This window comes from Rattus rattus, chromosome 4 (assembly GCF_011064425.1).
Source record: "Rattus rattus isolate New Zealand chromosome 4, Rrattus_CSIRO_v1, whole genome shotgun sequence".
NCBI classification, from domain to species: domain Eukaryota; kingdom Metazoa; phylum Chordata; class Mammalia; order Rodentia; family Muridae; genus Rattus; species Rattus rattus.
The window spans coordinates 2345549-2360328 of NC_046157.1; the positions used below are offsets into that span (position 1 = coordinate 2345549).

Below are 14780 nucleotides of genomic sequence, written 5' to 3' on the forward strand. Positions count from 1 at the left end.
CTGCGGCTCCGGGAGGCGGGGAAGCACCTGTTGGGCGCAGGCGGGCGGGGCGGGAGTGCGGAGGACGCCTTGACTTTTTGTTCTGATTGTCTGAAGTGTAGGTATTTGGTTCATTGGAAGACAACGCAAAAATCTTCCTTCCTTCCTCCTTCCGTCCGTCCTTCCTTCCTTCCTTTCTTTTCTTTCTTCCTTCCTTTTTTTTTTGAAGTTTTTTTAACCCCTCTTCTCCTCCCTATTGTTTTTTCCCTACCTTAAAAAAAAATGGGAAAAGAAATAAATACAGAAGATATCTCCAATAAAATACTATTAAGGGGTGGCATTTCCAAGTTGCTTGTACAATAATAACTAAAAGGAATTGTTCTCATTGTTTACCACTTGTGGCTCTAGGCTTTATTAATGCAAATTACGAATAGTGGCAACTAAATAGGATATTCTGTACTCAGTACCTGCACAAATGGCCATCGTCGACGTCCACATCGTGTGCTGAGCCCCAGGATAGAAAGCCAGCAGAATTCTGTTTTGAATAGATAATAAACGTTGAAAATACCATTTTTCATCCCCGAATCCTTCTAATCCAGTTGCTTTCTAACTATCCAAAATGTATTCACCGTAACTGATGTGTCTAAGAATTGAACACACTGCCTCCTTGCTCTCTACACTGGAGTTCCAGGCTTACCTCCTCTGGGGAACCTTTCCAGGCCCTTCTGACTAAGCCGCCCCACTCATCACCCATGGCCTTTACCTCTGCAAATGTTTGCTGATGCCGCCTCCCTCTCCCATAGGAGCTGGTTCAGTGGGTGCCAGTGTACAAGTATAGAGTGGGATATAAATAAATAAACGTACACACATATACTTATGTATGTGTATGAATGTTTTGCCTGCGTGTAGTTACAGTCACCGTGTGTGTACCTGGTACCTACAGAAGCCAGAAAAGGGTATCAGATAACCTAGAGCTGAAGTTATGGTGGTTATGAACCACCACGTGAATGCTGGGAATCCTACCAGGGCCCTCCACAAGAGCAGCCAGTGCTCCAAAATGTCAACCCCTCTCTCTAGCCATAGTTTGTGGGCCCATAGAAGACAGTGGTGGCGTATTTGAAGATTGTTGCTACCGAGATCTCTAGGCCTTTGTGTTCCTCGCTAGGGCACTATGTGGTTAGCGTGTCTTCTTAGGGATTAGAATAAATTCTTGCCTTACCACAGATATGTAGCAGCCCAGGGGCTGGCCAATATGAAACACTAAAAATAAATTCGTAAGTAGATAACTGTAGTTGAATCATGCCAGTGACCAATCTGAATCGTGGTCACGGACTCATGCATTGTAGGCAAGTGCTCTTCCACAGCTCCAATTTTATAAAGAAACGTAATTTTAGAATAACTTTAGGTTAAAATATTGTTGCCAAAGAGCTGGGGTTGTGGCTAGATGGTAGAGCATGTGTGAGGCCCGTGGTTCCATCCCTGTTACACACACAGATGAGAAGTTCCCAGCTCAGCCCACCCTTCTATTATGGTACACTTGGTCAGACTAAGTAACTGAGGAGGATCTGTCCTTACGTCCCAGGCTCTCTTTGAATTGTTATTAACCAACATTGTTACTTTGGCACTCTGTCAGCAGCAGATGCTCTGAGGTCTGTCTTCAGTCCCACAGGTGCCCGTGTAGAGGCGGGGATGGAGGCACAAGGCTAGGTGTTCTTATGCATCTTTCCTGATGGAGGCTGACAGGGCACCAGAAGTTTCAAATATAAAGAAGCAGACCATTTGTAGCACGCGAAACCCAGTCTTACACATGCTGGGCCAGTGGGACAGAGATTTTAGCTAAGGATTTGGGTACAGGTAAAAGGGCCTGAGTAGGCAGAGAGCTAAGGGTGCTGGAGAAGCCGGTTCGATATGGAATAGGAATGAGATCAGTTTTGTCTCCAGGAGGGATCCTCCTATTAGAATTCAGTGCCTGGGTCCCACACATCGTTAACAGGCATACATGGAGTAAAAAGACTTGAATGTTGGATGGCAGTTATTCAGCATGTGAATAAAGTGATTTGGCCAGGCCAGGGATGGTGGCAACACACCTTTCATCCCAGCACTCGGGAGCAAGACAAACCCACGTGGTTGCTAGGAATTGAACTCAGAACCTCTGGAAGAGCTCTTAACCGCTGAGCCGTCGCACAGCCCTTTAATTGTTTGTTAGTATAAGGGGATATTGTGACTGCTTTCATCCAGTGTAAACTCCAGTGCAGAGACATACAGCCAGAAGTGTTCTAGACAAAACTTTCCTAATCTGCAGGACGCTTCACTGTTACCCATGCTGGCTTCAAATTCTTAGGCTCAGTCAGTCTTCCAAATAGCAAATAAAATTACAGAGCGGCCCAAGCTCACCTGCTTGTTAGTGGTGGTACTAGAGCAGTCAGAGCTGTCTGGAGAAGGCTGGTGCTGCGAAGGGCATGGAGCCTTAGTCCCAGCAGCTGGGAGGCAGGGCAAGCAGAGCCCTATGTACATATGAAGTTCCAGGCCAGCCGCAGCTCCACAGTGAGCCCCTGACAGACGAAGGGAGGTGTGGCTGGCTAGAGGGGAACCCCAGCACCATGCTTCGTACCCTCCGGCGTCCAGAGCCCCTTAGCTTCATTGTGTTCCTCAGTATCTTGTCGTCAGTGTGAAAATCGCACCACATGGACATGAGCCTGGTCCACAGACTCTTAAAATATGTGTTTATTTTAGGTGAAGACTTCCGGAACACAGTATATTGGTTTGCTAGGGGGAAGGAAAAAAGCAAACACCATTGTCTGTCTGCTGTGGAGGTGGATGCCCTCCACGCTCAAGGGACTCTGGTGTGTTTCCTGTAGGCTTGGTTCATCTGGCTAGCGCTTGCTTCCCCAGGACTGTGCAGTGGTTCCTAATGGCTCCTTAGAGTTTGCAGTTGTTCTGCAAACTAGAAGGCCTAGTTCTGCTGACTCACAGAGCACCAGGCCTTCCGGGATGGCTGCTGTCACAGCTGGGCCATAAGTGAGAGCTCTGAGGTGACCTGGAGTCTCCGTGAGGCACTGCCCTGGCTGGGGGAATCCAGAGAGCAGCCCAGGCCGGGTAGGAGCTGCTTGGGGACTGTGATACATAGGCAGACTGTTAGATCAGGATTGATGGAGGCCACGTGGCCGTCAGAGAAGGGCAGGCAGAGTTGTTCACTTAGTCGGAGTAGCTGCGGTCTCTACACTGCGTGTGTGGCATGGGCGTGCTTGGGGTTAGGAAAGGGAGCTTTGGGGATGGGCAAATGAGTCCCCCACAGACTGGAAGTGGCACACAGTAGTGGGCTCAGTGTGGCTGTCTCCCCTTCAGAGACTTCCACAGGTGCCTGCCCAGAACCTTCCGGTCATTAACCCTGCACGGCCTCCAGGTAAGGATGCCTGGAGAGCACGGCCACATAGTGAAGGTCTCTGTTGTAATTTGCTTTCTGTGCTGTGATAAATAAATAAACCCTGTGACCAAAAACAGCTTGGGGAGGCGTGGGTGGACCTCATCTTACACTGTCAGATCATACTCCATGATTGAGAGAAGTCAAGGCACGAACCTGGAGGCAGGAGCTACTGAGGAAGGTTGCTTCCTGGCTTTCTCACCCCCTGGCTTATGCTCAGCTACCTTTTATTTATTTATTTCTGATTTGTGTCTATGAGAATTTTGCCGGCACACATGTGTGGTGCCTATGGAAGCCAGAAGAGGGTGTCAGATTCTCTGGATCTGGAGGTTAGAGTTGTGAGCTGCATGTGGGTGCTGGGAATTGACAGCCAAGTGATCTCAACCACGGAGGCGTCTCTCCAGTTCTCCACTAGCTCAGACCTACCTGCCTAGGGACAGTGCTGCCCACAGTGGGCTGGGCCCTCCCACTTCATAGTCAGACAGTCTCTCACAGACGTGGACAGAGGTCTGTCTGCTCTGGACGACAGTTCAAATGAGAATTCCAGATATCCTAATTTAAAACAAGCTGACAGTGAAACCCTACCATCACAGTCTCTGAATAAGGTTGAGTGTGCAGTTGGGACCGGGAGGCCAGGCTCTTGGCTGAGGTCGCAGAGCTTCATAGTGCCTATGGCTTACACAGCACGCACTGTACTGAGTTCCTTACTTCTCAGGGTGATTTAGCCACTCAAGAGTTTGCAGCCTCTTAAAGTTGCCTGCTTCCTTGGAAAATGTTTTTAATTTTTCGAGTGTGTGTGTGTCTTTATGAGCACCATTGTGTGCAGTATCCACAGAGGCCAGAAGAGGGCCTCAGATCTCCTGGAACTGGACTTATGCCCTGCCGGATGTGGGTCCTGGAAACTAAACCCTGGTCCTCTTCAGGAGCAGCAAGTCTTCTTAGTCACTGTACTCTCTCTCCAGCCCTCTGCTTGAAACGTTTAATATATAACCTGGACCCAAGCTAATCAGTCAAGAACACCTTGTGTCTATATAGGTGAGAGTCCCCCAGAAGTCCCAGGCACGTTGGATGGCTGAGACAAGAGAAAGGCCAGTGTGTTGAACTCAGGCCCTCTGGACGAACAGTCAGCCACTAACTGCTGAATCATCTTTCCAGCCCCATTTACTTTGATCTTTAAAAAAAAAGGATTATCTTTTAGATTGTGTGTATGTTTGTGTGTGCATGTCTGTCTGTCTGTCTATCTTAGGGCTTTACTGCTGTGAACAGACACCATGACCAAGGGAACTCTTACAAGGACAACATTTAACTGGGGCTGGCTTACAGGTTCAGAGGTTCAGTCCACTATCATCAAGGTGGGAACATGGCAGCATCCAGGCAGACATGGTGCAGGAGGACCTGAGAGTTCTACATCTTCACCTGAAGGCTGCTAGGAGAAGATTCACTTCCAGGCAGCTAGGATGAGGGTCTTAAAGCCCACCCCACAGTGACACACCTACTCCAACAGGGTCACACCTTTTAATAGTGCCACTCCTATACAAACCATCACAATGCTAGCATTCTTTTGATATTCTCGTAAAGACTTAGATCTCAGAGGGGACTGAAGAAGGAGGATTAAGGCCAGCCTGGGTAACAGAGTGAGACCCTGTCTGAGAAAAAAAAACAGAGCCTCTATGACCAGCTTCTGCCTGCTTCCTACGCACGAGGCCCTGCAAAATAGAAAGGATTAGATCTATCAGGTCTTTCGCTTTTAGGCCTGCTACTTTTCAAAATGTCTGCACCCTAGGCAGGCCTCCTCGAGTGCCTGATGCCGCCGTGTAAAGCAGAGTGTGTCTGATTTGCTTGCAGGTTGCACTGGCTTTCTCTTGTCCCAGTGTGTGGACCGCACCACACGCCCTCCTGACCAGCAACGGCTCTTGCGCATGCTTTTCGGTGTTTTTATCGGAGAGTCCGGCAGAGCCCTAGCTCCTCCAGAGCTGGCCCAGAACCGAGTGACAAGTGCCCAGCAGACATGGTAAAAATGACCAAGTCCAAAACTTTCCAAGCTTATCTGCCACACTGTCACAGAACTTACAGCTGCATCCACTGCAGAGCCCATCTGGCCAATCACGATGAGCTCATCTCCAAGGCAAGTGATAAAAAGAAGGCTTGCGTACCCCTGCAGCCCCACCAGGGAGGCAGAGGCAAGCGGATCTCTGAATTCTGGGCTTGCCTGATACATAGTGATACGTCCCCTCCCTCAAAAACAAAGTGTAAGGCAGTGGCCAGCAGCACCACAGGGCTTTGTCAGCTTAGAGACAACTGCAGTTTGCCAGGATCTGTCACCTAAGCCAGTAGTCAGTCGGGCACCATGTACCGCCATTTGATTTTGGAGCATGCCAAGCACATCGTGCATCAGGGGTAGGGCACACAAGAAATCTGAGAAATGGTTTTTATGTCAGCTCTTTTAAAACTTGCATGAAGGGGCTGGGGATTTAGCTCAGCGGTAGAGCGCTTACCTAGGAAGCGCAAGGCCCTGGGTTAGGTCCCCAGCTCCAAAAAAAAAAAAAAAACCTAAAACTTGCATGAAGAGCAGATGTGTGCCAGGAAGTGAGTGATTTGAACCATGGCAAGATGGAAGATGCCACAAACAATTCTTAAGAGTACATAGACTGCCGAGAGATAGCGAACCTTGCTCCAGAGCTGGGGGTGGGTGATGAGGGTGGCTTTCAGCTTTGTGTCCCTGTAACAAGGTACAAGGAGCTCAATAAAGAAAAAGGTTTGTCTTATGTTCCAGAGATTTCCACGAGTGGCCAGGTGTCCCTCCCTCCATGATAGGAAAGTGTGGCAGAGACCAGAGTCCCCGTAGCCTTGGAGGTTTGCTCAGTGACTGAATTTCCTTCCACGGGTCTCTGCCGCCTCAGGCTCCCTCAGCTACCGGGACCCAGCCTTCAGCCTGTGGGCCTTGGAGAACGTTCAGCAGCAGCCAAGGCAGCTCTCCTCTCCTGAGTGGGCCTCCTGCTTAGGGTACAGTGAGGCTGAGGTTCACACACGTTGAAAGTAGATTCCAGCCACCTCTATGGAGCTCGCCAGTCTCTAGTCCTTATTTGTCACATAGCAAGGAGTGCTCTGATCTGAGGCAGCCCTTCCCTTTAAAAAAACCAAAACATGATCTCAATATGCAGCCATTTCTGGCCTTGAACTCAGAGATCACCTGCCTCTGTCTCGAGAGTCCTGGGATTAAATGTTGCACCAGTATATCCCGCGTCTGGGACGCTAACTCATGGGGATGCTCACGGTTCCTGTCACCTCAGATGACTCATGCTACAACAGAGTACACCTAGGCCTCCCGAGTCATCTCTTCCCAGCTGCCCCTGTGGAAAACCTAAGAGCTTGCACAGTGTACAAGCAAAGGAAGAATTCAATGCTGAAGGGTGTGCAGAGTCTAGACAGGAGTGTCAGGAAAACCGAAAACTGAACATAAAGGGGCTGGAGAGATAGCTCAACTGTTAGAGCACTGACTGCTCTTCCAGAGGACCTGGGTTCAGTTCCCAGCACCCACATGGCAGCTCACAATTGTTCGTAACTGCAATTCCAGAAGACCTGACACTCTCACAGAGTCATACGTTGAGGCAGAACACCAATACACATTTAAGAAAAAAACTGAACATGAAATCCTACAAAATCACGTTAGGGAATATTCCTTTTAAAGCTGAAACCTGTATTCTAGTATTTATTTATTTACTTATTTATTTAGACGGAATTCTCTCATCCTGCGTAGCTCTCATCCTGAACACTCTTAGTAGATCAGGCTGGCCTCAAATTCAATGAGCCTCCCTGCCTTTGCCCCCTGAATGGGATTAAAGACACTCATCACTATGCTCAGCTAAAAATTAAACTTTAAAATCAAAACGTATCAGTGGCAGAGCACTTGTGTAGTGCCCAGCATCACGAGCCACCTTATTTCCTGAGATTAGACCTCTCACCGGACCTGGAGCTCGCAGAACCAGCTGGACCAGCAAACCCCAGGGATCCACTGCCTGGCCGCCCAGCACTGAGGTCACAGGTGCACGCAGTCATGACTAACTTTCACTTTTAAAGGGTATGTGATGAGTGCCAGCTGAGGTCAGAAAGGGCGTTGAGTCCCTACAAGACTGAAGTTACAGAGGTGGTGAACCGCGTGGGTGCGGGGAGTCATGATCAGGCTCTCCACGAGAGCAGCGAGTGCTCTGAGCTGCTGAGCCAACCCTGCAAGCCCACCCTTTAAATATATTTGACAGGCTCGCACTCTGTAGCCCTAGATGGCCTGAAACTTACAGAGATCCAAGTGCCTCTGCCGGCTGAAGCCTGGGATTAAAGGCGTGCATGTCTGGCCCTTTTTTAAGTTTTAAGATTTATTTTTGCATGTTCTGTCTACATGTATGTCTTTGCATACCTGGTGCCCATGAAGGTACAAGAGAGTGTCAAACACCACCCCAGCTAGATAGTTGTGAGCCACCAAGTAGGTGTTGGGAACTGAACATGAGTCCTCTATAAGATCAACAAGTTCTCTTAATTGCTGAGCCATCTCTCCAGTCCCATGCCTGGCTTTTAACATCTTCCAGGATTTTAAGAATGTGTCAGTGTGGGAATACTGTGCACATGGGTGTGGTTGCCCTCAGAGGCCAGACATTGGATCCCTGGAGCTAAGAGTTACAGGCTTGTGTGCAGCCCAAAGTGGGTGCTGGGAACCCAACTCAGGTCCTCAGTAAGAGCAACACGTGTTCATGACTGCTGAGCCATCTCTCCAGCCCCTTCCCCATTTGTAGATGATCTGCACTGGGCTGGACCTCAGTTTCCCCATGCTCAGCCTCCCACGTAGCTGAGCCACAGGTACAGGACACCCCGGCAGGCACAGGCTGTGACTGCTTTCAACTTTTCTGAGACAGGGACTAGCTGTGTGACCCTGACTTGCCTGGGACTCACAGTATGGGCCAGGCTAGCCTTGAGCTTACGGTGGTCAATCCACTGGACCTCCAAGGCTCTGGAATTACAGATGTGTATGTTCAGCTCAGGCTGGGATTTTCATTTTGGTTTAATGTCAGTGAAAAAGTGCAGAAACGTATCCTTGTCTAGTACTGGAAGATTGTGGGCTGTCAGAATCAGGTTAGAAGGTGTCATAGACAGCCCAGCAGTTTCCAGTGCTCACTACTCTGCAGAGGGCCTGCACTGGGTCCTGGCACCCACGTGATGGTGGGCAGCTTCCTTAACTCTGGTTCCATAGGGTCTGATACCCTCTCCTGAGAGATGAGAAGAGCCTGAGGAGCTACGTAAGCCTACAGAGCCCTCCATGTAAAGCTGATTCACCAGGTTTTCTCTTTTAACTGTTCTCCAAGCGCCAGCATCTTCCCTACTTCCGCCTCTTTGACTAACTGGGGCTGAAGGGGTGCCCCAGGCCAGCTCTGGGTTGCTGTGAACTCGTGGTGCACACAACCAACCGCACGATGGCAGTGATGAAGTCTAGATACAGAATTGTCACTTGGCACTGTGCTTTTATAACCTGTCCCAGCAGATGCACAGTCCACACAGCCTCAGGAATTGCACTTGTGGGGGTGATTGGTAGCGAAGTGAAGTGACTGCACCTGGCCCCTCCTACGTCCCAGAAAGCCACGCTGCCAGGTGTCTTCCCGAGCCCCTGCTAACACTTCCTCCTCCCTTTCTTTGCAGTCCTTTCAGGGAAGCCAGGGGCGAGCCTACCTCTTCAACTCTGTGTGAGTACGTGCTGTCACTAGTGTGCCTGGCTCTGTCTCTCTGCCTGCTCAGTTATTAAGGGCCAAATGTTTATCTGAGCCGTACCCGTCAGCACCATGATCAGCTGGGCAGAATCTACCCTCCTGCAATCTGTGCTTCTGAGAGTTTAGCCTCCGACCCTGACACTTTAGGATTCCCTTGGTGGGCTGGCTCTGTAGTAGAGTGCATGTTGAGGCCCTAGATTTGATCCCAACCACCATAAAGAAAAAGGAAAAAAAAAAAAAAAAAACCCAATTCCTTCTTGTTAAAGTAGGGGTAGGCGATAAAGCCTGTGATCTGGACAGGTTTGTTCTGGTTTGTTCTGGTGTACTTAATGATGTGTAGGGGAGGGGAAGGGGCACTGGGCAGGAGACCTCCAGCACAGCCACCCTGTGTCTTGACAGGGTGAATGTGGGCTGCGGCCCCGCTGAGGAGAGAGTCCTTCTAACCGGGCTGCATGCAGTGGCCGACATCTACTGTGAGAACTGCAAGACCACACTCGGGTGGAAATATGTAAGTACCTGGACTTGGGAGGGACGGTGGCCATCAAACACTGCAGGCTCCCAGGGGACGTGGCTCAGAGGGGAGAGCTTTTCTAGTACATAAAAAGCCCAGAGTTCTGTTCCCAGAACAGCATAAAACAGGTTGTGGAGAAAGCCACGAGGTTCAGTGGGTAAAAGCACCTGCCACCAAACCTGATCCCTGGATCCACCTGGGAGGAAGAGAGAACCAGTTCTTGCCAGTTTTCCATTGAGAGCACCACAGAACACAAATGGTCTAAACACAATTCAAAAAACAAAGTGGAGCACTGACTATTCTTCCAGAGCCCTGAGTTCAAATCCCAGCAACCACATGGTGGCTCACAGCCATATATAATGAGATCTGATGCCCTCTTCTGGTGTGTCTGAAGACAGCGACACTGTACTTATAAATAATCAATAAATCTTTTTATTTTAAAGTGGGGCAGGCACTTGGGAGGGGGAGGCATATGAGATCAGAAGTTCCTGGGGTAAAGACCCTGTCTCAGAACAAAGACAGGGACAGCACAGGACGGAGCACATGTCATCCACCAGTGACACTCTTCAGACAAGAGAGTTAGGGCAGTCCCCGGGTTCTCCCAAAGTTCTGTTCTCAGACCTTCACCTGCTCTCCTCCAGCTCCTCCAGCTTCCCTCCATAACTAATTGACATCTCAAAGACAATGCTTGTCACCCTTGGCTCTGCCTTCTTTCCAGTCCTGGAGTTTGAGGACCTCTCTCCTGCAAAGACTAGACAGTCTGCCGCCCCCCTGTGTGTCCTGAGAGCACCCGGCCTGCTGTGGTTCTGAGGCCTTTGTACCTCTGCCTCAGCATAGCTCCTGACAGAAGCCACCTGGCTACCTTGCAGTAGTGACCCTGAGTGACACCCAAAGGCCTGCTTTGTGCCTTTCTTTTTTCTTTTTGCATGTGTTTGTGATGTGCACACCTGGAACCCGGCTGCTGTCAGGTGTTTCCTCAATATCTGCTTAATTTACTAGGGTAGCTTACTGGTTCTGGTAGTTTTTTCTTTTTTTCTTTTTCTTTTTTCAGAGCTGGGGACCAAACTCAGGGCCTTGCGATTGCTAGGCAAGTGCTCTACCACTGAGCTAAATCCCCAACCCCGGTTCTGGTAGTTTTTAAGTTAGCCATCTTGATTCAGGGATCTCCTGTCTGCTTCCCAAACTCTGACTCCAGGCAGCTGTGGCATCTGGCCTGCTGCTACATGGGTTTTAGGAAACCAAGCTCTACTCCTTTGCTTGTGTGGATAGTACTTTACCTCCTGAACCAGATTCTCAGCCTTCTTTTGAGCTCTGGATTCTCATGGGTCAGGGTAGCCTGCTCTTGTTTCCTTGAACTCCTGACCATATGCTCTTCCAAACTCCTCACGAACTGCAAAGGACAAACAACCTGCCACAGCATAAGGCCTGGGGGCCCAGCCCTTCACCTGGCTGGTCCTTTTGTTCCTCTTTGTCCTCCCTGTAGTCACGGCAGCATGCTGCCCACCACTGCTGCTGGGACTGCCTGTATCTGACAGCCAGGCCTCACCCCTGACAAATGTGTGTGTGGGATACATCTCCACAGGCTTCATGCTATAACATGCTAAGGGAGCCTCCACGGCTATACCCCCATAAGTGGTCTGCTGTGGACTGGGAAGATGACAAGATGACTCAGTAAAGTGCTTGCTATGCAAGCATGAGGATGAGTGCAGACCACTGCCACACATGTGACAGCAGAGTGTGGCAGTGTACGTTCATAACCCTAGTGGTGAGGAGGGCCAGAATGAGTTTAGCTGAGTCACAAACCCTAGGTTCAGTGATAAATCGTGTCTCAGAATGAAGGGGACTGGAGAGATTCCCCAGCCGTTGAGAACACTGGCTGCTCCTCAGAGATCCCAGCACCCACACCAGGTAGGCAGCTCACACCGTTCCATCGTCTTCTGGCTTCTGTGAGAACTGCACATACATGGTGCACAGATATGTGCAAAGGAGATATACAAAGATACGCCCATGCACATAAAAATAAATTAAAAATGAAATAAAATGGGGGCTGGAGGGATGGCTCAGTGGTTAAGAGCACTGACTGCTCTTCCCGAGGTCCTGAGTTCAATTCCCAGCAACCACATGGTGGCTCACGACCATCTGTAATGAGATCTGGTGCCCTCTTCTGGTGTGTCTGGAGACAGCTACAGTGTACTTATAGATAATAGATAAATAAATCTTTAAGAAAAATGAAATAAAATAGCCGGCAGGATGGCTTAGCAGGTGGAAGCCTTGTGCACATGTGTGATGACCTGCATCCCATCTGCAGACCCACAATGAAAGAAGATTCCAGAAGGCTGTGCATGTGTCTGCCCCTCCATAACAACCAATAATAAAACATTGGGTGTAGGGCAGTCAAACGCCCATCTTAAACTCTGGTCTGCAAACACAGGCTCACCTGGGCACTGCCGTCCCCACTACTCTGCTGAGCAGTGTGTGGTGCTGAGAGAAGAGCCCACAGGTGCACCAGTCAGCACACGGAGCCCCAGCCCCAGCCCCAGAAACAGAACTGAGTTAGCATTGCTCATAAGGGTAATGAACCCCTCAGCCATCCTGCACTGCCCTGTGGGTCCTGGGCTTAGAGTTAACGCTGCTGTTTACCAAAAGTGTGTATAGTATGGCAGGAAAGTGAACATGTGTCCTAAACCTTTTCTCTACTTTCCCCTCAAGGAACATGCCTTTGAGAGCAGTCAGAAATACAAGGAAGGAAAATTTATTATTGAACTTGCCCACATGATCAAAGATAACGGCTGGTAACGTGAAGCGGTCCGCTCCGGTCTGAATACTACTTTAGGAAGCTGAGTGGAAAGAAGATCTGACTTCTTGGTGACAGTGCTCCTTGAACTTACCCTCACAGGCTAGCCCAGTCTCAACACTTGAAGGGGGCTCTCTAGGCTGTCCACTTGGTAAGGTGCCCCATCTGAATCCCCTTGATGTACTCCTGGAAGTTTGCATTCTTTTTCTAACTTAAGTTCTAGAGGAAGAATTGACCAGCTGGTGACTCCCCTGCCTAGTGAGTACTTTCTTACCCTCCGCCTGCAACATCTTCTGGCTGTTTTTTACCAAACCCAAGTCCCTAAAAGCACAGAAGCAGGGTCTCTCTCCCAAGCAAAGACACAGTGGCCAGAAGTAGTCAGCAAATTTACATGCGAAGCATGTCTCTTAAAAAACTGAAACCAGCCGCTGGTAAGACGGTAGAGAAGCTAAAAAAGTAAGCATCTGGTGTGCATCTTAGGGAATAGGGAGCCTCCTGATGTAGAAGGCAAGTGACTTGACTAGTAGCTGAACACTCTGTTCCAGGCCTCCTGGAGTCTGCCACAGAGCTGCGGCAGCACAGAGGCTCGTGCAGGGCTGGTCCCTGCGACAGAGCAGCAGGCTAGGATTCACTTTCTACCCTGGATGTACTTGAAATAGTTATGCATACAGAGGCCAGAGCCAGTAGGGAAAACTGTACAACCTGAGAGTTTTCCATGATGAAGGAAGAGTTAGCTTAGTATGGGAGCTACCTTTCCTGCCTGGAATCACCTCACGGCCATCCCTCAAGCCTGGGCTCTCAGATTTTTCTGTCACAACCCATCTTCCCCCATGCATCCCTAAGGAGTGGCCAATTTGCAGAGAGGATGGAGGGCAGAGCCATTCCCAGATAGTTTTATTGTTTTATACCCTACCCAGGGAGAGCAGAAAGGCAGGAAGAAGGCCTATGCAGGCTGAGAGCCCTTGAGCCATGAAGGCAGCATGAAAGGAAAGCGCTTAGCACCAGCTGCTCGAGAGCTGCCTGAGGTCCTTTGGGCTCCAGCCCCAAATCTTCTCAGCCCAGATCATCTGGCTAGCAGAGGCAGGCACTGTCTACTCCAGCTCGCTTCAAAGCCTACATTTTGGTACCATTTCTTTGCCCAAGATTCGAAGCTAGGTGATACAAGAGATGCCCAGGCAATTAGATGCTGTTGGCACGGTCTGTGGACCTCTAGGCCTGGCCCTAGCCCAAGCTGCTTTCTTCCCAACAATTTGTTTTCCTCCAGACTAAGGCTGACCCATAGTAAAGTCACTCCACCTAGTAAGGTAAGTGCGGAGTATCAGCAAGGCAGCGATGTGACCCTGGCCGGGCTCCATGCCATCCGTATCTAGGAATGAACACTAGTCAGCTCAGAGGACATGCCAGCCGGGCTAGTTTCTAATACTTTTGAAAGTGGGGACTTGGTGGCCGAGGCATGGGAGACCTGATGTCACCGGTGGGAAGAGGGGCAAGGGTAACCTGAGTATAATCCTATCTGTGCTTCACTTAGGCCGAAGAATCTTGGAGAATTCTTCTCACCAGGTTTTGTATATACTAAGATTATATTTACAGACTTTTTATGTCCTGGGCATGCTACCTGCCCTCCCTTCATCTGAGCACTTTGTATTGTCTTTTGTGAGAACACTGACCAGAGCCTTTTTGCTGTACTCTTTATGACTTACCTGTATTGGGAGTGACAGACACAAAAAGGTTTATCAAGTTTTTTTGGATTTTGTGTTGGCCTTCTGTGAAATATAAACTTTTTTAAACCAAAAGAACTGACCGTGAGCTGGCTTCAGGTTAAGAGTTGCAAGACCACAACCAGGTGTGCTTGCCCAGCTCCCCCTCCCATTTCTAAACAGTGTCGCTCTGGGACTATTCTAAAAATGTTATCGTCAGAACAGTGGAAGGTGATACCAGGTCATAAAGGCCACTTTGCTTTAGAATGTGGTGTATTTTGTTGCTGTCTTGTTAGTATATATATATATAGTATTTTTATACCTTAACGCTTATTCTTGATGGCATCTGTCAGGTATTTGAAAAGATCAGAAGATTTTTTTTCCTCAGAAAAATCCTTTATTTTCTGATGACCTCATCAGGCGGTTTTCAAAATCCATGTGTCTTTACTGTCTAAAAAACTATTTAAGCTGTAGACAAGTAACCCATGGACATGCGAGCCCTGGTAGGCTGTCCTCTGTGCCCCTTGGGACAGTTGTAGGCTGCTGAGCAAGGTCGACTGCACGATGATATGGAAACAGCAGGAGTTCACCATGAGCAGCGGGAGCCAAGCTCAAGCATCCAGAGCCC

At 49.3% G+C, this 14780-nt stretch overlaps 1 protein-coding gene across 2 annotated transcripts in view; it reads left to right on the top strand.

Annotated features, from left to right (window-relative positions):
* Window positions 1-12690, top strand: part of Ypel1 (yippee like 1) — a 12917-nt gene extending 227 nt beyond the window's left edge. For both annotated transcript variants that reach the window (XM_032899838.1, XM_032899839.1), the window contains exons 2-5: window positions 5246-5525; window positions 9083-9126; window positions 9550-9658; window positions 12371-12690. In XM_032899838.1, the coding sequence (XP_032755729.1) occupies window positions 5409-5525; window positions 9083-9126; window positions 9550-9658; window positions 12371-12457 (357 nt within the window). In that variant the 5' untranslated portion in view covers window positions 5246-5408 and the 3' untranslated portion in view covers window positions 12458-12690. The remainder of the gene's footprint in view (window positions 1-5245; window positions 5526-9082; window positions 9127-9549; window positions 9659-12370) is intronic.
* Window positions 12691-14780: the final 2090 nt, after the last annotated feature.